General features: G+C 52.3%; 1 protein-coding gene across 1 annotated transcript; it reads left to right on the top strand.

Annotated features, from left to right (window-relative positions):
* The first annotated feature begins 4,643 nt into the window (after positions 1 to 4,643).
* Positions 4,644 to 19,250, top strand: Crybb1 (crystallin beta B1). The gene is made up of 6 exons (XM_052168758.1): positions 4,644 to 4,827; positions 6,250 to 6,434; positions 8,483 to 8,601; positions 12,679 to 12,811; positions 16,608 to 16,750; positions 19,005 to 19,250. The coding sequence occupies exons 2-6, from the start codon at positions 6,261 to 6,263 to the stop codon at positions 19,186 to 19,188; spliced, it is 753 nt and encodes a 250-aa protein (XP_052024718.1). The 5' UTR covers positions 4,644 to 4,827; positions 6,250 to 6,260; the 3' UTR covers positions 19,189 to 19,250.
* Positions 19,251 to 25,222: the final 5,972 nt, after the last annotated feature.

Raw genomic sequence — 25,222 nt, 5'->3', positions numbered from 1 at the left:
GTCCTATGGAGAGAAGAACACAGTCACCTTCCATCTGGTTGCCAGTAGCATCTCTGACTGGAGGCTGACTTGAGCAGTGTCAGAATCGAGACGGGTCTGGGTGTTCCCGGACTGGGGCGACCCTTCCCCCATCCCACCCATGTGCAAACAGCACCATCTCAGCCACATCTGGGTATCATCCCCTCCAGCCCCAGCTCATGGTGGACTGATGTGCCATGTGAGTGGAGAGAGGTGTGTGTGTCACACACATACACACTCATACACACACTTACACAAACAGGCACACACATACACACATATACATGCATGCACACACACAAGTGCACACACACACAGGCACACACACTCACACAGGCACACACACGTGCACACACATATACAAACACATACATGCACACATACACAAGTGCACATACACACAAGTGTACACACACACTCTTGTACACAGTTACACACGCACAGGCACACACACTCACATACATGAAAGCACACACACACACACGCACACACTCAAACTCACACACATGCATGTGCACACACACATACACACGCATGCACGCACACATGCACACCAAAACAAAGCACAGCACTAGCCTAGTTCGTGGCTCTCATCATGGACACACAGGTCACAACATGATGGGGGAGGGGAGACTCGGCATTTAAGAGTCACAGGCAGCAGTCTGGACACTTGTAAACTTCCTGGGATATGATGGCATTCAGAATTAGCCAGTGACATCCCCAAGATTGGATGATGCCACCAGGGAGCTCAGCTCCAGTCCTGCCTCCCTCTCATACTCACCAAGAAGGGCTCAGAGCACATGTCAGAACCAGAACCAGACAAGGTCAGGCTCTTATAGGCAGGGAAGGGACAGGGGCCCCAAGGCACAAACACAGACTCAGCAAGCCAGTGGTAGAAACAAAAGCCAATCCTGGCCGGGGCCCAGCGTGGACATGTCAGCAGTGCTGGCTTTAGTGGGAGGGATCAGCGACTTGCCCAGGGTCAGCACTAGGGAATATGAGAGGCAGAGAGCCCGCCATTGGCTCCTCAGGACTCCTGACAGGACCAGGGAACTCTAGACTAGGGGCCCAACATCATCCTGATGGCGGGTGCCCTTCTGTCTGTCGGCATGATAGGACAGACATAAGCCAGGTCACAGGGCTCTGTGCCTGCCCTTTTCCTCCACCTCTCGTGCCCCTGCCTCTTCTAGCTAGACATCCTGCTCCCACTTGAGACTACTCCTTAAAGGACGGAAACAACGTATACAGTGGTTTGGAAGCAGCAGTTTCCTAAGCAAAACTCTGGGGGGCTGGGGCAAGGGCTCTGGTTAACAAATACCCAGGAGCACAACTCTTCTCAAGAGGTTAGAGTGGTGGTCAGGGCCAGAACCTGTGCACTCTGCATGGCCAATGGGAGCATCTGGGGCTGTGCCTGCAGAGACAAAGGGCAGAAGGGGCTGCAGCGTGCAGATATGCCTCCCAAGGCAGTGCATGCCTGATAAGTACCCAAGGCATATGGAAACCCCTGAACCCTCCCTTTGAGAGGGCCGTCACGGGAGAGGGCGGCCTGGCAGGAACCGCTAGTGGTAAAGCTCAACCTTGCTACTGGGTGACCCAGATAAAGAGGGAGTCCTTCGATGGCTAGGAAAATAGCAACGTCTCTTCCCTTCCTGCAATGTCAGAAGAGTTGTCACCCATGCAGGGCTTGGCGAAGGGTGGAAGGGCACAGTCTCCACAGGCAGCAGCCTGAGGCTGCATCCCGTGCCTAGGGGCTAAGTACCTTCCAGCAGGTTTCCAATGCCTCTAAGCCTCCGTTATGTTATGTGTTAAATAGAAATAAAAAGACAGTCAGGGCTGATGAGAAGGCTCAGCAGGGTACCTCCAAGCCTGACAGCCTGACTTTAATCCTCAGGACCACACAGTAGAAGGAGAGAACTGACTCCTACAAATTGTCTTCTGACCTCCATGTGAGCACACACACACACACACACACACACACACCATACCACAAACACACACCACACATACCACACACACACATACCACATGCCACACACACATACACACACCACACACACACACACCACAAACATACCACACACACCACACACACACATGCCACACACACACATACCACACACACACACCACACACACACATACACACACACCACAAACACACATCACACATGCCACACACACACACCACAAACACACACCACACATGCCACACACACACACATACCACATGCCACACACACATACACACACCACACACACACACACCACAAACACACTACATACACACACACACACCACACACACATGCCACACACACACACATACCACACACACACACCACAAACACACCACACACACATACACACACACCACACACACACATGCCACACACACACACACCACACACACACACACCACAAACACACCACGCACACACATACCACACGCAAACATGCCACACACACACCACACACACACCACATGCCACACATACACACACCACACACACATACACACACACCACATCACACATGCCTCACACACACACCACATGCCACACACACATACACACACCACACACACACACATACTACATGCCACACACCACACACCACAAACACACCACACACACACACACACATGCACCACACACACACCACACACCACAAACACACCACACACACATACACACAACACACACACACCACATCACACATGCCTCACACACACACCACATGCCACACACACGTACACACACCACACACACACACACACACACACACACTACACACACACACACACACACACACCACACACCACACACACACACACACCACAGCACACGTTAATAGTTAGCCTGAAAGCACAGGATGCTATAAGCATAAATATGATAAATATGTTCCTGATGAACAAAGGGAACTATCTGGGTCTTGGCCACTTTTGCCATCCTGGATAGCCATAGAATACAATATTATTATGAGTGACAGTTCCCCCAAAGCGGGAGCTCACAGAGTCTGGGACCGGGAGATTGGAATCCACAGCCTGGCCTGGTAGTGTACCCTGGTAACCCAGCACCTGGCATGTGGTGGCAGGAAGCCTAGCCTCAGCTACATAAGGCCAGCCTGAGCTACATGAGACCCTGTCTCAATATAATAAAAAGAAATAAACAAAACACGGGGCCAATTCCACGTGACAGATGGGAAACAGGGCCGGAAAGGGACAAAGGAGCCACCCCACTTTCTTGTCTATAAATAGCTGATCTGAAGAGCTGCCCGGGAAGGGAGGCTGCTTCCATCTCCCCGAACCTTTGGCAAGCTGCCCATTGCTAGGAGGGTTGGGGGACAAAACTGCCCCAGATGCCTGCCCTTGAGGCAAGATCTGTGGGTGGCCCCCACCACAGGCATCTTGGCCTGAGTCCCAGTGCCCGGCCTATCCTGTGGCTCCCAGATCTCCCTTCAAGGCCTTGGCCCAGGATGAAAGGCACAAGGAGGCCAGCAGGGAGAGGGACTCATGGGTAGAGGGACAGGGCCAGCGCTGGTCCTAGGCCAGGGAGACCACAAGTTAGAGATAGGCCCCATGGAGGTCCTGGATTCCCCAGAGAGGAAGGGTTTCTCAGAAGATGGCTGCGCCCTTACTGGGGTTGGGGACAGAGAATGCAGGTGGCCTGGCCTGGCCAGATTCCAGTCCCACTCCACTTTGGGCTCACACTGTGGACAAGGCCGAAGCGTCCTGCTCTGTGTGGGTGTGTTTCTCTGGGGACATGGTGGCCATTGGCATTCACTGGTCCTGCTAGGATGCATGGCCGTTCTGCTTTCTCCTTTGCCGCAGGCTCCCTCTGTCTGTTTAGACTCCTCCCTCATCTTCTGAGAAACCCTTCTCTCTGTCCCTTTCTCTCTATCACCCCCTACCTTTGATCTCTGTCCTTACCTCAGATACCCATGATTTCTGTCTCTTCACCCTCTCCAGTGGACCCTGGAGCCCTGGCCCTAACAGGGACATGATAGGGCCCAGGCCCTGCATGAAACGTTGGCCCCTTGCTAGGTCACGGACAGTGGGACTGATGGGGAGTTAGGAAGGACCCAGGCCTTGAATGCTAAGCCCTTGAGCCTGAGACCCAGTCCCACCCCACCACCCTACAACAGGGAATTCAGATAAGTCCCCTGTCAGGGCCAAGGCGGGCTAGCCTGAGCCTTCCTGCTTGCTGTGGTCAGTACTGGCCTCTGCACCCAGACTCCCTCATCCAAGAAATGCATGCAACAAGGACTGGGCAATCCCAAAGCCCAGAGGCTGCAAGCTCACAGAAGCACCCAGGACTGGGACTGTGGACGGAGAGGCTGCTTCTTGTTTTTATGAGACATGCTCATATCCAATGTTGTCTTCAGCTCTAGGCAGCATCCACAGGGAGGCGTGCCGACCATACCATAGACTGAGACCCCTAGAAGTAGACTTGAGAAGCCATTTGGCACGAAGCAGCCTGACTAAGGCAGGATTCTAATACAGGTTGCCTCCTCCCCAGTGCCCCTTCCCTAGCCTAGGCTGGCAGCCAGCAGAGCCCTGGGCCTGTCTCCAGCCAGAGTAATAGAGAAAAACAGTCAGAGCAGGGCTGGGGCCAGGGTTTCTCTGTGTTCCAGGCCGACAATAGAAAGTGCTGGCCTGGGCAGTAATGGGGCAGAGCCGGCCACGGGCCCCGTCCAGGTTTGCTGAGCCGGCTGCCTCTTTGTGCAACACTATAGACCCTGGTGTCTGCCAGGCTATAAAATGGGGGGTTGGCCCTGAGGCACCCACAGCACCCTCCTGTCCACCGACACAGGTAAGAGGGGACTGCCACACCGCCAGAGAGCTGGGGGGAGGTGGAAATATTGGGGTTGGGGTGCCGATGAAGCCAACTCTGCCGAGTTGGGCAGACGCTGGGAAAAAAGCCAAACCCAGAGCTGTTGCTGGTGCATACTTGTCTACCTAGCACTCTGGAGGCTGGGGCAGGAGGGCTGCTGAGAGTTGGAGGCTAGCCTGGGCTGCAGAAGAGAGGCAGGGAGGTAGAGTGGAAAGCAGTGCTACTCACCTAGAGAGAAAGGGAGAGGGCGAGAGGGAGGGAGATGGAACATGAGGCTGGGAAAGGAGCATGTGGGGAGCATTTCCCAGAACTGAAACAGGTCAAGGGTGGCTGAACCCTCCCCCCAAGATGTGGTCCAGATGTGTGGGTAGCCAGCCGAGCAGCCTGTCTTCCTGAGAAAGCCCGGGAGGAGTATGCTCACCCCAGCTGGAGAAGAGGGTATTGGGAACCCACCTGGACCCAGGGAACTTGCTCTGGACCCCAAGCACTACAGTAGCTTGTAAATTATCAGTGCACTCGTTGGCGGATTTCCTCCAGGGGACAGTGCAGTCAGGCGTGGCCATACCAAGAAGTCTGTGCTCCTTGAGGCACCAGGGGAGCTGACCAGATTCCTCTCCACCCCACGCCCACAGGCCGGGTCCTGGCGTGGAGCAATGGAAACACGCTGCTCCCTCTCCTTGTGCCTCCCAATCCCGAGTGCCAGGCTGCTATTCGCACACCCACATCGGCCCTCAGAGGATGCCGGGGCAGAGGGCTGGGAGAGGTTCAGGACACACACACACACACACACACACACACACACACACACACACGTCTGCTCTCGCTCTCTGAACAGATGTTGCCTGAAGAGCTCCCATGCACCTGGCACAGAGACAAGTGCTAAGGAGCGATGGCAGACAGGAGAGCTTCCCAGGTGCCTGTCCATCTGCCGCCTCAGATGGGATCCGACTGCCATGTAGGCTGCAGGGCACCTTCGCTCCAGCCAGACTCTAGAGGGGTCTCCTGATCCCAGCTAGCTCACACTTAAGGTCAAGATGTGAGGCGTTCAGTGTTGTGCCTGATGGTTCCAAGTGTGACCGTCGCTCGTGTGGTGAACAAAGCCGTGCTACAAACACACCTGGTAGTGAATTAACCAAGCACAAGAGCACAGGACAGGGCGGGGGGAGGGGCAGCAGAGTGTGGGGCTAGACGGAAGGAGGCAGCGCAGGGAAGAGGCAGCATCCCAGAAGAGACAGGCTGCCCCAGAACAAGGCGGAGCCCTGAGCTTCAGCGCCATCTCCCAGGGAGAGCCAATGGCTGTGGAGAAGCCCATCGACATGGCTGAGAAGCACATGGGTAGGGGGCGGCTTGAAAGCACCACCCCCCAAATCACCCATCCCAAGGACTTCTTTTTCTTTGCAGCACCAGGAACCATGTCTCAGGCTGTCAAGGCTGCAGCCACCACAGCGGTGAACCCAGGACCTGATGGCAAGGGGAAGGGGGCCCCATCCACAGGGCCAGCCCCAGCCCCTGGCCCCACTCCTGTCCCAGCATCTGTGCCCAGGCCCACTGCCAAAGTAGGGGAGCTGCCTCCTGGAAGCTACAGGGTAAGGACGCGGGGGGGGGGGTGTACTGATCTACTCCTCCTCACCCTGCTCCGCTTTCCTACCCCCTCTTCCTTCCCTTCCTCCTCATCCTCTCCACTTTGCAGGTATTCTCTCCTTCCTATGTTTTGACTCTCTGCCTCCCGTCGGACTCTTTCTGCTCTCCATCTTCCCTAGCCTGCTCTCCATCCTCCCTAGCCTGCTCTCCATCCTCCCTAGCCTGCTCTCCATCTTCCCTAGCCTGCTCTCCATCCTCCCTAGCCTGCTCTCCATCCCCCCTGGCCTGCTCTCCATCCTCCCTAGCCTGCTCTCCATCCCCCCCTGGCCTGCTCTCCATCCTCCCTAGCCTGCTCTCCATCCTCCCTAGCCTGCTCTCCATCCCCCCTGGCCTGCTCTCCATCCTCCCTAGCCTGCTCTCCATCCCCCCTGGCCTGCTCTCCATCCTCCCTGGCCTGCTCTCCATCCTCCCTAGCCTGCTCTCTATCCTCCCTAGTCTGCTCTCCATCCTCCCTAGCCTACTCTCCATCCCCCCCAGCCTGCTCTCCATCCTCCCTAGTCTGCTCTCCATCCTCCCTAGCCTATTCTCCATCCTCCCTAGCCTGTTCTTTATCCTCCCTGACCTGCCAGGCTCTATTCTCCTTAGCCTGCTCTCCATCCTCCTTGGCCTGCTCTCCATCCTCCCTATCCTGTTCTTTATTTTCCCCATCCTGGTCTCCATCCTTCTTGGCCTGCTCTCCATCCTCCCTGGCCAATCCTGTGTGTGGCTGCTTAGAAGGTGGCAAAGCCAGAAATGCAAGAGGAGCATGTTGGGTGGCAGGGACCACTCATCCCTTCCTGGGACTTCTCCTCCAGGCTCCAGGTTGCAGGGGTCCTGGAGAGCCAGACTTCCTGCTCCTGGGGTTTGACTTGCTCTCTTTACCCTCGGGCAGAGACCTGGCAGTGCTTGGTGTATGGCTCACACCTGATCCGGACGAGGCTGGTTTTGATTTGCGTCATTACTTTTAATCATTGACTGAAATTTAACAAGGCTGCAAGCACCTACCTGCAAACCCACAGCCCATATATAAACTAAGAGTTGAAGAAAATCCTACCTGGCCCTAGGGTCCCTCGGGACTCTACCCTCTACAATCTCCCCAACTCAAAGCATCTGCCACTCGCACCTGATGCTGGCTGGATAGTGTCTAGACAGCACCGAATGGAGGAGTTACTGTGTAGGACAGAAAACAGGAAAAAATCCAAATAAGAGGCACAGAGGTGAGGGAGGGGTTGGCTGTGCACTGGGTTGGGGGCTATGAGTCTTTCTTGTATTTGGGTCCACAGATAAGGAAACATCTCAGGCTCTACCCTGAAGGAGCCCTTTAGGGGTGGGGTGGAAAAAGCAAAAGAGAGGGAGGAAGAGGAAGAAGAAGAGGAGAAGAGGAAGAAGAGTGGGAAGAAGAGAAGGAAGAGGCAGACTCAGAAGCAGTGGTGACGTCCCAGGGTTGTATCTGGCTCTAAGGGGTATCACAATGGGAGGCACTCAGCCCTTACCCAGGGCAGAGGAGGAGCAATCTCAGAGGGCTTCCTTGTGCAAGTGGCTTCTGCACCCCAGAACAGTGTCAGGACCACCCACGTAGCCTGGACTATGAGTCAGAAAATGGAAGGCCCAAGATGGAGATTCCTGGTGAAGAGGTCAGGCCAGGGAAACAACACGGAGGAGAATCAGAAAGGACTAGGCCTGTCACAGACATGCTTAGCCCCACCGCTGGGTGGCTGAGGCCAGGCGATCAGGAGATGAAGGGTAGCCAGGTTACAAAATAAATCCTGCTCCAGATGATGGGACTGACTCAATAGTGGGGAGACCTGAGGACAGGTGCACTCACAAACTGAGGCTCGTGGTACCACGATGAGCCAGGCCCAGGCCCCACCTGCTTTGATTGGCACATGCCATGCAGAGCCTGTAGGACTTGAACTTTTCAATTGTCCGCCTTGTTTCATTTTGGAGTCGGTGGCCCTGGAGCAAGGCCACCCCTCAATCCATCTCCCGGGCAATTGTGGGCTTCTCTCTACAGCTGATCGTCTTCGAGCAGGAAAACTTCCAGGGCCGCCGGGTGGAATTCTCGGGGGAGTGCCTGAATCTGGGGGACCGTGGCTTCGACAGGGTGCGCAGTCTGATCGTCGTCTCAGGACCGTGAGTGCTGGAGCGGGAGGGGACACGCCACCACAGAACAGCGACATTTGCCTGGCACCTGCTAGTCGCACCTTAGTCATTCCTTATTCTGTCTGCAAACCCTGGGGAGAGGGATACGGTGCTCCCTCATTGACAGACGAGGCAACCAAGGGTCAGAAAGACCTGAACGGTGGTAAGGCCACCATGCCGTCTCCATTTCCCGAGGAGCCACATATCCCTGGTCGTCTCCTCTCCCAAATACCTGTAGTGCATGAAGTAGGTGCATAGCATGTCATCTGAGACAACACCAAGTTATGAGAGAGAGAGAGAGAGAGAGAGAGAGAGAGAGAGAGAGAGCGCTACCTTCCTCCACAGTCACCAGACAGAGAGGCTCTGAAGGACTCAGTTAATGAGAGAGCTCACCCATGCTGAGTGGCAGGGCTATGTCGCAGGCTATTGGATTTTACCCCCACTTCATGGAAACAACAGGCTATCTCTCCAGGGCTATCTCCAAGAGCTGAGGCCACTATGACCCAACTATTGTTTCCCAACTAGAAAGCCCGCCAAGGGGTGTGGCCGGCCAGCGTGTAAGTCATCTCAGGCTGTCCACAGCAGAAAGCAAAGCACCAGGCTGTTTCAAGGTCAGATTTAGATCAGACCTACGTGCGTTCAAAAGCTCATGCCTTCCTGTGTCTGATTCAGTCTCCAAGCCTCCGTCTCCCTGACATAAGGAGAGTTGGAATGGGAGCAGGGTTGGCAGTGTAGACATCCAAGCATGGTGTATAAAAGTGATGGCTGTCTACTCTGAATTTCGGAGCACCACCACATGTTCTAATTCAGGGGCCACTCATGCCTCTCACACCCACTCCATCCCTGATGCGGTCAACCCCAGCTCAGCCCCGCCCATCCCCCAAGCCCATCTGGGACAGGAAGGGCTGGTTGTAGCCATTTTGAGGTTTCGGGGTGTTTGGGATGCTCCTGACTCAAAGCCAGAGAAATTTCCCCATAAAAAGAGAGACTGCTATGCCCAGGTCCTTTTTTATTTATTCATTTTTTTATTTTTTGGAGTTCTGGGTTGTGCCCAAAAGGAACAGCCATGGGTCTGAGATGCAGTGGCAAGGGCTGAGTCAGGATCATCAGGCATGTGGGAAGAAAGGGTGAAGAGGAGGGGAGCAGAGGAAGGGGGAGACACATGTGCCCAGGCAGTCTTGTGTAGCATGAGACATGTACCATGTACCAAGGAGCCCTCAGCCTGAAACCAGACACCAGGCATGACCTGGGTTGGGTGCCACCTTTCAGGGCTGAGGCTCCTTGTCCTCATTTGATCCCTGCCCTCCTTGCCTCGATTGTGGCTCCAACAAGCCACAGGCAATGAGGATGGACAGCAGGACACACACCAGACGTTTCTCATGACTGACTTTGGCCCTCGTGAGCCACCTAAAGAGGACTGAGGCATGTGGAGGGGAGCTGCAGGTGGCAAGACTACCTCTGTCTCGCCTTTATGTAAGCAATGGCTTCCCGCCTCTCTAGTCCCTGATGTGATTACCGTGTCTGCTCGATGAGCTCTCTCTGGTTCCAGACCTCGTCGTTTGATGATGCAGGTGTATCCACTTCTCCTTCACTGAAGTTTAACTAGCTTCAGGGACTGCTCCATCATGTGGTGGAGAGACAATGGAGACTTGGGATTAGAACCCAGGTCTGTCGTTTCCCCAGAGTCTCTGGTCCTCATACCTGTGTGGCACCACCTTCTGAGGTTCTCTTCCCATGTAGCCATTCTGCCCATCACATGTGTCACCTATCCACATGTGTGTTCGTCTATAGGTCAACCCACCAAATCATCAGGCTGGTATCCATCACTCTCTTTTATCCATCTCTCCATCCCTATACCCATTTATTTGTTCATTCTTCCTGCCAGTCAGCTATCTTCACATCCACTCTCTTGTCATCCCCTATCCATCCATCCAACTTTCTGCCCATACAGCCATCCATTCACCTTCGCATCTGCTTATACATTCACTTATTCACCCATTCCTTACTTGTGCACCTATCCACTGAAACATCCATCTATTCATTAGCCTACACAACCTCATACCCATCAACCCATCCCTCCCTTCTTCCATCCATCCACTTAAACACCCATACATCCATCATCCATTCATTGACCCACCCCATCCATCCACCCACCCATCCATTTACCCACCACCTATTCATCCATCCATTCACCCATCCACCTACCATCCATCCATCCACTCATCCAATCATTCATCTATTCATCTACCCATTCATTCTTCCATTCATCTACCATCCATCCATCTATCCATCCATCCATCCATCTACCCATTCTTCCATCCATCCACCAATCCATCCACCCACCTATCCATCCACTCATCCACCTATCCATTCATCCATCCATCCATCATCCACCCACCCACTGACCCACCCATCCATCCATTCATCCACCTATCCATTCATCCATCCACCCATCCATCCACCATCCATTATCCATCCATCTACCATCCATCCACCCATCCATCCATCTACCCATCCATCTACCTATCCATCCATTCATCTACTTATCCATTCATCCATCCACCCATCCATCTACTCTTTGATCTCTTTCTCCAGTTTACTAAGAATCTCAGTGTCTTCATTGAGGACAAGTCCTATCTCCATTCTGTCACTTCAGTGGCTGACTCATCCCTCAGACAAAGTCCTGAGGCTCCTGTGATTCTCAGGCCACGATGGTCTCTTCTCATTGTCATCTTTCTGGTGAGAAAGTCCCAGCATTCCTCAGGGAGATAACGTTTATGGAGATGTACTGTTGAGTCTCTTGATTCTTCAGAAATCCGAACACAAAGAGCAAGGATTGCCACCCCCAGGATCCCTATTTAATCTCATAGTCAGACCTCACTGAAAAAAGACCCCACTAGATTTGAAACATCCAATTTACTTACTCTTTGTGAAAAGCAGAGCCCTTCATGTGTGCCATTGCAGCAGGAGAATTCAGCAGGTGCCTGGCTATGCTCACACTGCACCATGCACCCCGGCTCCTGGGGTCATGGCTGCCAGGCTAGTTCTCAGCAAACGATAATGAATTCTCTCACATCTGAACTTCTGAGACCACTCACATTTGCTTCCTTTGATTTCGTTTCTTTGTGTAGAGATAGGATCTCTACTGTGTAGCCCAGGCTGGCCACAGACTTCATGGTCTTGCCGCTTTCCCTTGTACTGGGATTTCAGGGTACATGATCATTCTTGGCTCCTATGTTTTACTCGAAATGATCCTTTGAATACAAGTATGTACCACTCTGAACGTTGAAAACCTACTTTTGTTGTAAGTCACGAGTACCTGTGAGAAGCCTTGCTTTGAACACAAAGCAGCACTTCAGACCCCAGCTTGCAGGGCTGAGGCCAGTGCCTGGTCCTCCCATGGTCGGAAAGAAGTGACCAGTAGGTATTAGAATCACTTTAGCAGCAAGCAGAGACTTTGTGCCAGCTGTTAGTGAGCTTAAAAGAAAATCCTTCTTGATAAGTTAGTTGGCACCAGGTCCTTACAGTATTTAAAGCCTTGTGGATCCCATATGTGCTAAAATAATTTGCTTAGATAATTACAAACATTATCTCACTCAATCCTTTGCCAGCTCCAAAAAACGTTAGTGTAAATGAAGTGGTGAGGCCCGGGAGAGGGGAAGCCGCTCGTCCGTGGTCACACAGGGGTAGAGCACAGAGTGATGCCCAGGCCCATTGGGCCCACTCTGGGTTTTTTTGTTTGATTGTTTATTTGGTTGGTTGGTTGGTTGGTTTGGTTTGGTTTTTTGGATTTGGTTTTTTCAAGACAGGGTTTCTCTGTGTAGCCCTGGCTGTCCTGGAACTCACTCTGTAGACCAGGCTGGCCTCGAACTCAGAAATCCACCTGCCTCTGCCTCCCAGAGTGCTGGGATTACAGGCGTGCACCACCACTGCCGAGCCCACTCTGGGTTTTTATTTTGGTGCCTGGGCTGCCGTACAAAAAGAAACAGGAAGACATGCCGGGAAGGAAGACACTTGCTGATACTTTTCTCTTCGGTCTCCATGCCCCTTGGTCCTTCTTGTGTGCAGCTGGGTGGCCTTTGAGCAGTCTGCCTTCCGTGGGGAGATGTTCGTCCTGGAGAAGGGTGAGTACCCACGCTGGGACACCTGGACCAGCAGTTACCGCAGCGACCGGCTCATGTCCTTCCGGCCCGTCAGGATGGTGAGTGCCTGGAACTGGGGCGGAGAAGCCTAGTGACCTCTGGTTGTTCAGAAACAGGCTCTCTTGCTCTCTGCAATTTGGCAAACACCCCTTCTGTGCCCCACCCGGGGTTGTGGGTGATACAGACACTTCTCTGCTTTATGGGTGTGGAGTTAAGCTTTCAGAGAGTGAACAAGGCATATTAGTGTGTTCCTTGATTCCCCGTAGAAGATCAGGTTCCTGGCTACACATCATACACTAGGGCACACAACATGCAGAGGAAAGTTTGCACTATAGTCGGGCATGGGGGCAGGGGTGCACAGGCCCATGATTCAAGTACAGGGGAGGTGGAGGCATGAGAATCATGAGTTCAAATCCAGCCTTGGCTACACAAGAGACCTTGTTGAACAAAGACAAAAAGTAAGCAAGGAAGGAAGAAAGGAAGGAAGGAAAGAAGGAAGGAAGGAAGGAAGGAAGGAAGGAAGGAAGGAAGGAAGGAAGGAAGGAAGGAAGGAAGGAAAATTAGTTGTGAAGTGGCTAATAAACAGACTTTGGGGGAAGATACCTGTGACATCTTGACCATGTGACAACGTATGCTGAGTTAGCTCTGTGGTGTTTAACTAGATCAGCATAAAGGAGATGATTCTAGACTGTGGAGACAGCCTCCCAAAGTGTGTAACCTTTACAGAATTATGAATCAATTATGAATCACGAGCCAACTACTCTTCTTACTCACACAAGTCTGCCTCCGATGGCAGGGACTCTCGCCTCCTGAGGTGGGAACACCCATGAAGAAAGTTCATTAATGAAGGCTCACCAGGGACCGTGAGGCGTCACTAATGCACCACCTCGGGTCAGGCAGCCAGGGTCCTCCCAGAACGTTGAGAATCCCAGGGTGGATTTCAGCATTCACACTGGGCACACTGTAAGAGCTCAGAGCTTAGCTGCAGGCCCTTGAGTGGCCTCGTATGTCCGTCTGTGTCTGTGGCTCTCAACCTTCCTAAGCCCTTTAATACAGTTCTTCATGTTGTGGTGACCCCCAAACACAAAACTATTCCGTTGCTACTTCATAACTGTAATTGTGCTACTGTTATTGTAGTGACTGACCATATAGGATATCTGATATTCGACTCCAGCGAAAGGGTCTCTTAAACCCCCCCCCCCCAAAGAGGTCACGACCCACAGGTTGGGAACGGATATTCGACATTCTGGGTGCAGCTGGGAACCTTGCTCAACCAGGCAGTGCCAATGAAGTGCCCAGTCTAGAAGTTACTAGTCAATAGAGAAAGGGCTATCCATTTGAGGTTGTTGTTGGTGGTGGTGGTGGTAGGGTGCTTTGTGTGTTGCTTCATGCATTGAGACAACGGACCACACTGAAGCCCTAGCTTCATGTTTTCCCCAGGGTTACAGGCATGCACCATGCAATCAGATCCTAAGCGGTTATTGACAATGTGAAATTTGGCAGCTCTAGGTGGAGATACCCCATAAACATGAAGCATGGTCCTGGTTTTAAACACACCACTCCATGTGTTTCTCATAGCTGTAAACTTTTTCATGTGATCATGCTAGCCAGATTAAAATTATGATTGTATTTTAGACATAGTTGTTTAAATAATACATATTAGAAAAATTTAAAGACTACACACATGCACCTCACCCAGATCAATTAGTCAGCCTGGTCTGTGGGAGCAGCTGATTCTGGGGGAGCCCCTTTCCTTCACCACCCCCTCCCTAAGTCATTTCTTACACCTGGAGCCTTGTATCAGTGCTCTGACTCATCCAGTGTCTTCTGAGACTCTTCTGATTCTGGGCCACCATTGTCCTTCTCCTGAGCACCTCCCACGCCACCCTACACACCCTGATCCTGGGGTCCCTGTCTCTCTTTCCTTCCTGCTTTCGTGAAAATTAGAGAGAGTTATTTCCAAATCAGGAGGGCCCGGCACATATCCTTAGTTCAGCACTCAGGAAGCAGAGGCAGGCAGATCTCTGAGAGTTTACATACCTGGTCTGAGTAGTGAACCCAGACCGGTCAGGGCTACATAGTTGAGACTCTGTCTCGGAAAGTAAAAAGTGAAAAACAGAACAAAAACCGACCACCGGAGTGTTTGCTTCTGGCCTGGTTCTGCAGGCTTAGGCCCCGGGTCCTGGGAGCCCTTCTGTAACCACAAGGCTTGGCCCTTGCAGCTTGGTGGGCAAGGGGAGCCGGGATTGGTTGGTAATTGGCAGTGGGCGGGACATCCAGCACCTGAGGGGTGGGAACAGAGTCAGTCCAAGGAGAGCTAGAGGAAAGGCTATACAGGGGCCAGGAGAGCAGAGTCCTGCAGCAGCAATTAAACACTAGCCCCTGGACAGACACGGCTGCGGCACTCGGAGTGGACGGGGAAGGATGGAGTGGGCGGAGTGTCCGAGAGGTGGGGTCCCACAGGGCCTTATGTGGCATGGTGAGGTCTCACCTCTGTTGCAGTGGGGAACAACAGACTGGCTGACTCTCACCCCCAAGGTCCTCAAGATGGCAACAGCTATAGGTCAACAGTTACCGGCATTGATTAAGTCACCTCAAAGTGCTAGCTAATCGCTGCTTCTGTGTCCCCATGCCTACCACAAGCCACACCCTCTTTCAGGGACATTTGCCGCCCAGCGCACCAGCCTTTGCCTATGCCTTCTCTCCTGCTCAGTGTGATCTCTACCCTACTTCCCTTCTCTGGCTCCCAACTCCTACTGGACCTACAGAACCACTCTTAAACTCCATTCTCCTATGGCAGCCCCGTGGTCCCTGCCTCCTGGAAGACTTAACCGGCTCAGTCCATGTACAGTCTTCCAAGGTGTCCACAGTGTGCATGCACAGAAGGGCACACTTGTGTCCTGCCCTCCCCTCGTTTGCTGGTTAATAATGGTGGGTAAAGCACCCCCTTATTGAGCACCTGCTATGTGCTGGGTGCTTTCTCTTCCTTCTGTGAAGTCCGTACAGCAGCCCTGGTAGGCAGAAGCCATTACAACACTTATTGTAGCAATCGCAAAACTGATGTCTGAACATAGAAAATGATGGTCTTCGTGCTGCACAGCTTGTCAGCCATGGGCTGGGCCTCACCCCATACTGTTGTTCATCTCTGTGTCACTTCAGCTATTAAACTAGTGTGGGCTGGAGTCAGGGCTCGGTGGCAGACCCTAGCATGCGGCAGGACCAGGATTCCACCTCCAGCCCCTCAAAACAGAAAATAAAACCAACAACCAACAAAACACCATGTCCACCCAGAGCTCCCTCTATGCTGGCACTCAAGGGTGTACCTCAGCGTCTTCCAGATCTATTGTTCAGCTACGAAACGTCTTAGTCACGGTCCCATGGGTGAGGTGGCTGCAGACCCACTTTATGGGAAGACTCATTGAGGCTTGAAATGTGTGAAAGGCCACAGTCAAGACTCAAACCCAGATCCATGTTCCGCACGGTCTTCCACAACCCATGGTCCATCATAACTCACTCTAATTAGAAGTTCGTATAAAAAGACATTGGTGGGGATCCCCGTTGACACAGACACACTGTTGGGAATTGGACTGTCACTTGTCTGAAAGGCACTGCCTCTGGCTGGCTGTGTGGTGCCCTCTCTGAGGCACTCTGTTTACTGCACGGTGACGCCACACGTCTTTCCTTGGACAGAGCCTGTGCGGATGAGCTCATTTTATCCCTGGGTATCTGGGTGCTTCAATCATTATTGCCTCTTCCCAGATGAGGAGGGTGCTCGATGGACTAGCTCCAGGGGTCCCTCCCCACCTTTCTCCCCCACTCCTTCTGCTTCCATTCTGACTGCCTCCACCTCCCCAGGATCCCCAGGAGCATAAGATCTGCCTGTTCGAAGGGACCAACTTCAAGGGCAACACCATGGAGATCCAAGAGGATGACGTGCCCAGTCTCTGGGTTTACGGCTTCTGTGACCGTGTGGGCAGCATAACCGTCTCCGGCGGCACGTAAGCACCCAGGTTCTGGGGCCAGCGGCAAGTGCAGAGTCAGAAGCTGAGGACATTAGAGATGGAAGGTCACATTAGGCCCCTGGGAAAGGGAATGGCCTTACAACCCCCTCCCCAACACACACACACAGACCTCACACAAAGAAAGACACACAGACCAACTGACCGACAGACAGACGGACACACATATACAGAGATCTCTCTCACATACACCAATCTCACAAACACAAGGAGATACATACACAATCTCCCACACAGAGAGAGACACACACAGAGACACACAGAGCGACAGATCTCTCTCTGACACACAGATCTCTCACACACATAGACATACACAGAGACACAGACACACACAGAGACACATAGACATACACAGAAATCTCACACAATGATACACATACACATAGATCTCTCTCACACACACTAATCTCACACAAAAATAGACACACACATAAATACACAAAGCTCACACATAGACACACACAGGACACACACAGATTTCTCATTCTCTCTCACACAGAGAGATATACAAATCTCACACACAGAGATACACACACAGATCTCACACAGACACCCACATACACACAGAGACATATCTCTCTCTTTCTCAGACACACAGACAGATCTCTTACACACAGACATACAGAGATCTCACATACACAGATACACACAGAGACAAACATGGAGATCTCACACAGAGAGACACACTTTCTCTCTCACACAGATACATACGCCAAGATCTCACAGAGAGAGAGACACACAGAGAGACACACACTGAGAGACAGATCTTGTTCTCTCAGACATACAGATCTCTCACACTCACAGACACATAAACACACACACAGACACACAGACACACACAGAGATATCACACAGATATACACACAGACAAACACAGAGATCTCTCATACACACACACACAGAGATCACACCCTCACACCCCACACACAGAGATCTCTTACACATATACACACAGTCTTCCAGGACTAGGTTATGGGCACATGGCAGGGTCAGTCTAAATACTAGCCCACAGATGGAGAGAATCTCAACTGCTCAGGAGGAGAGAGGGTCTGGCCAGAGCTGATGTGGACAGAGGGTAGGTCCAGCAGAGGTCCCTGGATGAGATGACTCCGTGTCTACACCTCAGCGTTGCTGCCTGTACAATGGTCGGTGAGGTACACTTATCTACTTTGATCCCTAGGATCTGAGGTTCCCAAGCAAAGCCCTCTGTTCTACCTCCAGGAGAGCCTAGGGAGGGCCAGGCACCTTACCTCCTAGTATTGTCCCCTGTAGATGAGTGTCACTTTCTGACTTCCTGTGGTGCTTCTTCTTCCTGTGGTAGCCTTCCTCCCCACACCGACCCCCAGAACCTGTGTCCTTCTGAGTCTTGTCTGAGAGCCTTGCCCATGCTGGGCAGAGAGGGGAGGCTTGGCTTGAAGCCACTCTCTACTTAGAAGGGTTTCTTCTACCAGTACTAGAGATACCAGTGTGTCCTGAACAGTGTGAGCATGGTCCAGCCTGGGCTCCCCTCCTCTACCAGGGTGGACAGACCTGGGTGGGATCCAGCTAGCTCCTCCTGCAGAGAAACCAGCTAATGACAGTCAGGGGGTCAGAGAAGGGCCTGGAAAGCCTGAGGTTTGTGTTGAGGTAAGGACGGGACTTAGTGTGAATCTCCCACTGTGCCTCTCCTTGGTGAGGAAACCTTTGTGCTGAGCTCACCCATCAAATGAAATGAGTCCTCGTCAGAAATGGAAGGAGTAGGTCACCACTGTCCACACCCTGCGGGGGCGGGGGGGGGGGTAAACTGAGGCCCACATGGCTCAGCTTCTGGGTTACCTGACACTGGACAGTGCGTACAGGAGCCACAGAGACTCACTGTATAGGAAGGACATCCAGGAGTTTGAGCCTCATGTGTTGGATTCTGTTCTTAAGGGCACAAGGGGGAAAGAGAGTGTCACCAGGGGGTGGGGGAGGAGACTTTCGTGGGCGTGGACTGGGAGCATTCACTCTATCCGGTGCCCTAAGCGTGCTCAAAACAACAGCCACATGGCTGCCTACTTTACAGAAGAGAATACTGAGGCCTATCAGAAAGAGGAAGGTCATACCCCATTTACAGGGCCAGAAGGGCCCACCCCGGGCAGGTGTGTGGCCCCTGCTGGGACACTCGCTGCAGGATAGGTGGTAAAAAAAAAAAAAAGGTCGGGGAGGGGACACTGGCGGCCCCACCTTTACGCCTTCCCTGCTTGCTTTCCAGATGGGTCGGCTACCAGTACCCAGGTTACCGTGGCTACCAGTATCTGCTGGAGCCTGGCGACTTCCGGCACTGGAATGAATGGGGCGCCTTCCAGCCGCAGATGCAGGCTGTGCGGCGCCTGCGGGACCGACAGTGGCACCAAGAGGGCTGCTTCCCGGTGCTGACCGCCGAGCCCCCCAAGTGAACCAAACTCCCAGGGCCTCCCTTCTACAGCCCGCCCTGCCTCGTGTCCCATCTTCCCCTGCTAATAAAGTTCTTATAGCCGACGAGACGCGCTTGGGTCCATGAACCGAGTGCTCCCACCTGCGACTCCTGTAACTCCTAGTCACAACAGGAACAACCAACCGTAAACTCTGCAATTACCACAAAGATCATTTACTTCCAAGGGGTCGGGGATCAGGTCATATGTCCCAAGCTGGCCTTGAGTTGTGGTGTATAGTCAAGGGTGACACTGGAGCTGCACACTCCCTGTGTAGCGGGAAGATGATCTTAAATTTCTGAACCAAATTCTTGTTAGAGGTGTGAACCACTGAGTTTATTTGGTGCTAGGGACTGAGCCAGGGCTTTGAGCAAGCTAGGTAAGCATCCCACCGACCAAGCTACATCCCCAGCGCATTTGTTCGTTTGACTGCTTTTCTATTAAGACAGTGGCTGCAGGCTGTTGAGATGGCTTAGCACTCACTGGCTGCCCTGCCAGAGGACCTGGGTTCAATGCCCAACTCCTATATGGCAACTCAAAAACAGCTATTGCTTCAGTCCTAGGGGATCTGACATCCTCTTCTGGCTTCCAGAGATGCATTCATTTATGCCTTCATGCAGATAGAATACTCAAGAACACTACACACACACACACACACACACACATAGTCTTGCTATGTAGCCCAGGCTGGCCTTGAACTCAGAACCTTCCACCTCAGCCTGTTGAGTGCTGAGATTACAGGTGTGTGCTCCTGTGCCCAGCTACAGAAATCTTTACACACATTTCACTTTAGCTTTCGGGATACTTTAGCATTACAACCCTTCTGGCTGAACGTGTAAAGAATACCAGCAGGCCCAGAGACAGGAACAGACTAGCCCAACATCACACAGCAAGCACCCATACCCCTAATCCAGGCATTCTGGCTTCAGAGTCACCAGACTCCCAACCTCTCTGCCGTACCCAGATGACTTTCTGCTCCGCTTGCACGTGATCTGGGTGTGCGTTTGCACTTAGCACTTTAAATAGACTCATTGATTTGTGAAGAAAAAAAAAAAACAACTTTTTTATAGCACCCCGGGAAAGCAGAAACTCAGCCTCATGCACCTTTGACAGAAAGTAGTCCCACCAAGAGATCAAATACAGTTTGGAGAAGACTGTCATCTCCCCTGACTCCAGCCTGCTTGCTCCTGGCATGACTCAGTGGGCCATTAGCAAGTGTTGGAGAAAAGCAGAAACCAGCGGAGATTTTTTTTTCATGTTCCTGTTTTGAACAATGAAGATCGAAAAGAATGTTACTTTTGAGTAATTGATTCAGTCCGTGAGTCCACCTAGAACCCTGTGTTCCGGAAATCTCTACCAGGCATTATTGACTCGTGTTATCTGTAGTTAGCGTTGACTGACGTTAGCGGGACTCTGGTGGTAAGAAGGGTGTTGCTATGGATATCTTCCAGAGTGAGGGAGCCCGAGCCTGCTTCGCGAAGCGTGAAGCACGGGGAAGCTATATTCTAGGCAGAACAAACAGCAGAGCCCTGCTAGTCCAGATGGCACCAAGATATCGATGATTAAAAGAAAACAGGCGTATCTTCCCATCACCTGTATAAAACCGCTGGTGGAGGGCTGAGGTGTCTGCATGTGGAAGTAACACCCTGAGCGGTGGCGAGCTCACACAGCTGTGCCTGACAGCTTTGCTGTGCCCGCAGGGAGATTGTGGTAGATGCAGCAAAGCATTCTGGGATGGGGCAGTGGCTTGGCGGTTGTGTGGGCAGAAGTGGGGACAGGTTACAGGCTGAGCAGCAAGAGATAGGAGTGATAAGGAAGGTGGGGTCTCTTAACACCTTTCTGGGGCTCTGAAGCGGAGGCGCCAGGTTGCCTAGCCTTCCTCTCCAGGTTGCCTAGCCTTCCTCGGGTTTAGCGCTTGGCACCTGCATCCTCCCCTCCTCACCTCGGGCAAGAAGATGGGTTTGTTTGTGGATCAGGATTGCGGGGCTGGCCTGGGCTTCTGTTGGGCTCTGAGAGGTGTCCTAAAAATGGCTTCCTTCTGGGTCTTACTCTCCCCTCGGTCAATCAGCAGTCCTACTGTCCCTCCAAACCCAAGTTTCTAAAGCTATGGTTCTTGGCAACACATCACCAATCTCCCAGGACTGATTCTAAAGGCTTCCGAGAGATTCTCCACCCTGAGCTGGTGAATTCCTACCGTCATTTCTGTCTTCTTCCTCCCTTTCCCTCCACTCCGAGCTCCTATGGTGTGCGAGTGTGGATCTTTTCGTCTGTTTCCTTTTTGATTTTTATAGTCCAGGCTGCCTTGGCTGGCTTCTGCATAGCCAAGGATCATTTTAAACTTTTGATCCTCCTTCCTCCACCTCCTGAGTGGAAGGATTGAAGATGTGCTGTCTCAGAGCAGAGCCCTGCAGTCATGAGCCTTAAGAACTTAACTGGCACATTCTCTTAGCTCCAGGGTCTGCTGATAGCAGGATGGCACATACTGTCTGAAAGAGAAAGGAGATTTCCACTGAGTCGACTCAACTGCTTGCTGGTCAGTTGGAGTTTTATTCTGTGCTTATTAAAAGGATGGCTTTGATATTATTTAGATGGTGGTTGCTTTTAACTCATGTCAATCTGAGGAGTCCTAGAAAAAGACAAACAGATTCTTGAGGTACAGCTCAGTTAGTCAATGCTCGCCTAGCCTGCTTGGATCTCTGGGTTTGATCCCCTCACAGAAAATACTAGGTGTGGTACCACATGCCTATAATCAGAACAGTTGGGAGGTGGAGGCAGGAGGATTCAAGGTTATCTGGTGCTATATAAGAAGTTGGAGTCAGCCTGGGCCACATGAGACCCTGGAGAGAGAAAGTGGGGGAGGGGAGGAAGAGGGAGTGAAGGGGGAGAGAGGGAGAGAAAGACAGAGAATTGGTAGTCAGCAACTTGATTAATTTTCAAACTCCTTCCTGGTTGCTCTCAGCTCAGTGACATCTGTACTTTCTCCAGGGCACTGACAGGTGAAAGAACTGGGAAAATTAACATCCTTGAGATTAGATACATATACTTGCCCAAAACAAACACAAAAACCCAGGAGGGATTAACAGTCAGTCCTTTTTTAAATTTATTGTTTGGCTAGCAAATTTACGAGCACATAAGACAATCCTTAAGAAAAACAAAGCACACAAAAGACTCTAAGCAAAATAAACACTGCAGAGGGAAAGAACCGAGGGTGAGCAGACAGGGCAAGCCTACGGGTGAGCGGGTGAGCCCAGCCCTGGGTCCTGACTCCATCCTGCCCAGGAAATGTGAGGTGCTGGCCACCTGGGGAAGAGCTTCAGAGCACCAGCATGAGAAATCACCATGTGTTTTGAAAACGAAACCCGGTTTCAACCACAACTCAAAACATGACTTGGGGGTGACTCTGAAGGAAAGCAGAGGCTGGTCGGTCACAGGCCCACCTTTCTGGAAGCTTCTCCAGAAGCCTGGAGTCCTATGCCTCACTCTGGCCTCACAACTGCAATTCAGCTGAGCCCCCAGCCCCCACTAGATCCAAGATCTTGAATCTTTGATTTGGGAAGACGGTGTCTCTGAGGGAGCACTATGTCCATGGTGACAGGGGTAAGCCCCATCTCTCAGGCTTGAGTACGTCGGTGGCTTGGAGTAGAAACAGCAAGCCCCGGAAGTGCTCCTGGTCACCAACCACAACCCAGCCAGCATCAGACACCGAAGGGCATGAAGTAGCGACTGAGACCAACGGGGAAGACATGGTTCCAGGGGATCCAGGGGGGCTTGGAAGATGTGAGCATCTGAGGCCAGTGGTGATGGTGTGTGTCTGATTCTAGTTCTGGGGAAGCAGAAGCAGAATGACCATGAGTTCAAGGACAACCTATGCTACATAATGAGACTGTTTCAAAACAAACGAAAGGGTTGGGGAGGCAGAGCAGTCACCAAAGCACTTGCATCGAAGCATGCAGACGTGAGTTCAAAGCCCAGAACCCACGTGAAAATGTGGGCGTGGTAGGCTGTGCTGGTAGCTTCTGGCCAATGAGACACCTTGTCTCAAAGGAGGCTACTAGGATTCCAGAACACAACACTTCAGATTGCTCTGGCACACACACACACACACACACACACGACAAAAGCAGAGATGGCCACCTTGTTTGGAGCCACGTTGCCAGGGCAGCCAATCATCTGAGTCAGCGATCAAAGAGTGTTTCCTGAAGCCTGACCATCCAGAAAGAAATGGTAACCCCACAAGCCTCTTGATAGAGAAGGCTCCCATTGCCTGCTGCCTACTGCTGCCAGAGCCCTGGGAGGCTAAGAGAGAGACCTGTAGACCTCAAACCACATTTCCTGATCACGCCTGTTTTCCTCATCTGCAGAATGGATGTGATAGGAAACCTCGGAAGGCTATTGGAAAGAGTGAGCAAGTAATGGAAATTATAAAAAAAACACAAACAAACAAACAAAAAACCAAATAGAGCAAAATTGGTGCTTCTGGAGATGGAGTCTAGCACCCGAAGAATGTCCTTCTGGCTCCTGCCACTCAGCCACATCCCCAGACCCTGAACACTCTTCTCAACAGCTCCAGGTACAGTGAGAGCCTGAAGATATATAGCATCACTATAACCATCACTATAACCTGGGGCGTGGAGAAAGTGGGGGTGGAGTGAGGGGGGCAGAGGGTGGGGGCAGGGATGGACCCGGGAAGCTGGGGTGGAGAGGGGCAGAGATGGAGCCAGGAAGCAGGGGTGGAGGGGGCAAGGGTGGAGCTGGGGAGCAAGAGTGGAGGGGGAACAAGGGTGGAGGGGGAGAGAGGAGTGGAGGGAGCAGGGGTGAAGGGGGACAGGGGTAGAGGGCAGGAGAGGGGTGACAGGGGTGGAGGGGGCAGGGGTGGAGGGAGGCAGAGGTGAAGTAGGAGACGGGTGGAGCGGGGGAGGGTCGGTGCTAGGAAGCGTTTAGAACAGTGTGCTTGGTGTTGCATCTCTATCCAGTACTTTTGGCAAGTATCCCCTGGAGACTCCCTAAGTGCCACGCCTTGTGAACCTGCTTAAGGAAGCAGGTCTGAGGGCCCATGAAGGATATGACCATCCCCCATCCCGGAAGGCCCCAGCCCAGGGGCAGCCACAGCTGGTTCACCCACCAGCCTTCAAAATCCCATCAGATTCCCAAGGAGGACAGGGGGTGTCCTATCACTCCAGGAGGTGACAGATGAAAGCCTGCATGTGTTTGCTAACTGAGAGAATGCTCACTCTAGCCATCCGGTCAGATCTGCCTCTCCTGTCTTCCTAGCGTCTCTGGAAGCACAATCCTTCTTCTGCTTAAATGAATGCTTCTGGAATGAGCCAAAGCCCTTACCCTGCCCAGTCCTCCCTAAGAGCAACCAGAGAGGTCTCTACAGAAACCACAGCTAGCCACGTCCTGCCCTGAAGAACACGTTCACTGTCTCCAGGACCCTGTGGAGATGCCTCTCCTCAGAGCACAGGAGCCAGGCCGCATCTTCCTTCTTCCACCACTTCCTGCCTACCTGTCTTCACGCAAGGCCCCAGGCTGGCCTCCTTCTTACTGGATCCTGCTCCGGCTGCCCTGGTCTCTGCTGTGACTAATGTACTTTTCATGACTAGTTGCACACGCCACCCTGCCTGTGCCTCCTCGGGTCATGAGGTAAGTAAGCATTTTTCATCCCTGGACCAGTTTTGGAACCTACTCCTGCCTGGCCAGTTCTAGACATTGCTGTGAAGTCTGGTTGGGGGAATCCAGCTTACTTCTGAGAGAGCTCTCAGCTCTCAGCTGAGCAGAAGTCCCCTTCAGGCAGACTTTTTTTTTTTTAAAATCTTTCTTCACCCATAAATAGTACAAAACTCCCAGAGCTGTGTCTGTCAGTCACACAAAGTCAAATATGCACTCAGTAAATGCTATGCCCCGTGGTTTCACTCTCAGTAACTGGCTTAACCAAGGCAGGGACTTTGCCAGCCCGGCATCTCCCACAGGGCAGGCACTGTTTTATGGTATGAATGAATGAATGATAAGCACATATCTG

Source organism: Apodemus sylvaticus, chromosome 22 (assembly GCF_947179515.1).
Source record: "Apodemus sylvaticus chromosome 22, mApoSyl1.1, whole genome shotgun sequence".
NCBI lineage: Eukaryota > Metazoa > Chordata > Mammalia > Rodentia > Muridae > Apodemus > Apodemus sylvaticus.
The sequence above is the reverse complement of the archived record's forward strand: the minus strand, read 5'-3'. Positions and strand labels throughout refer to the sequence as shown.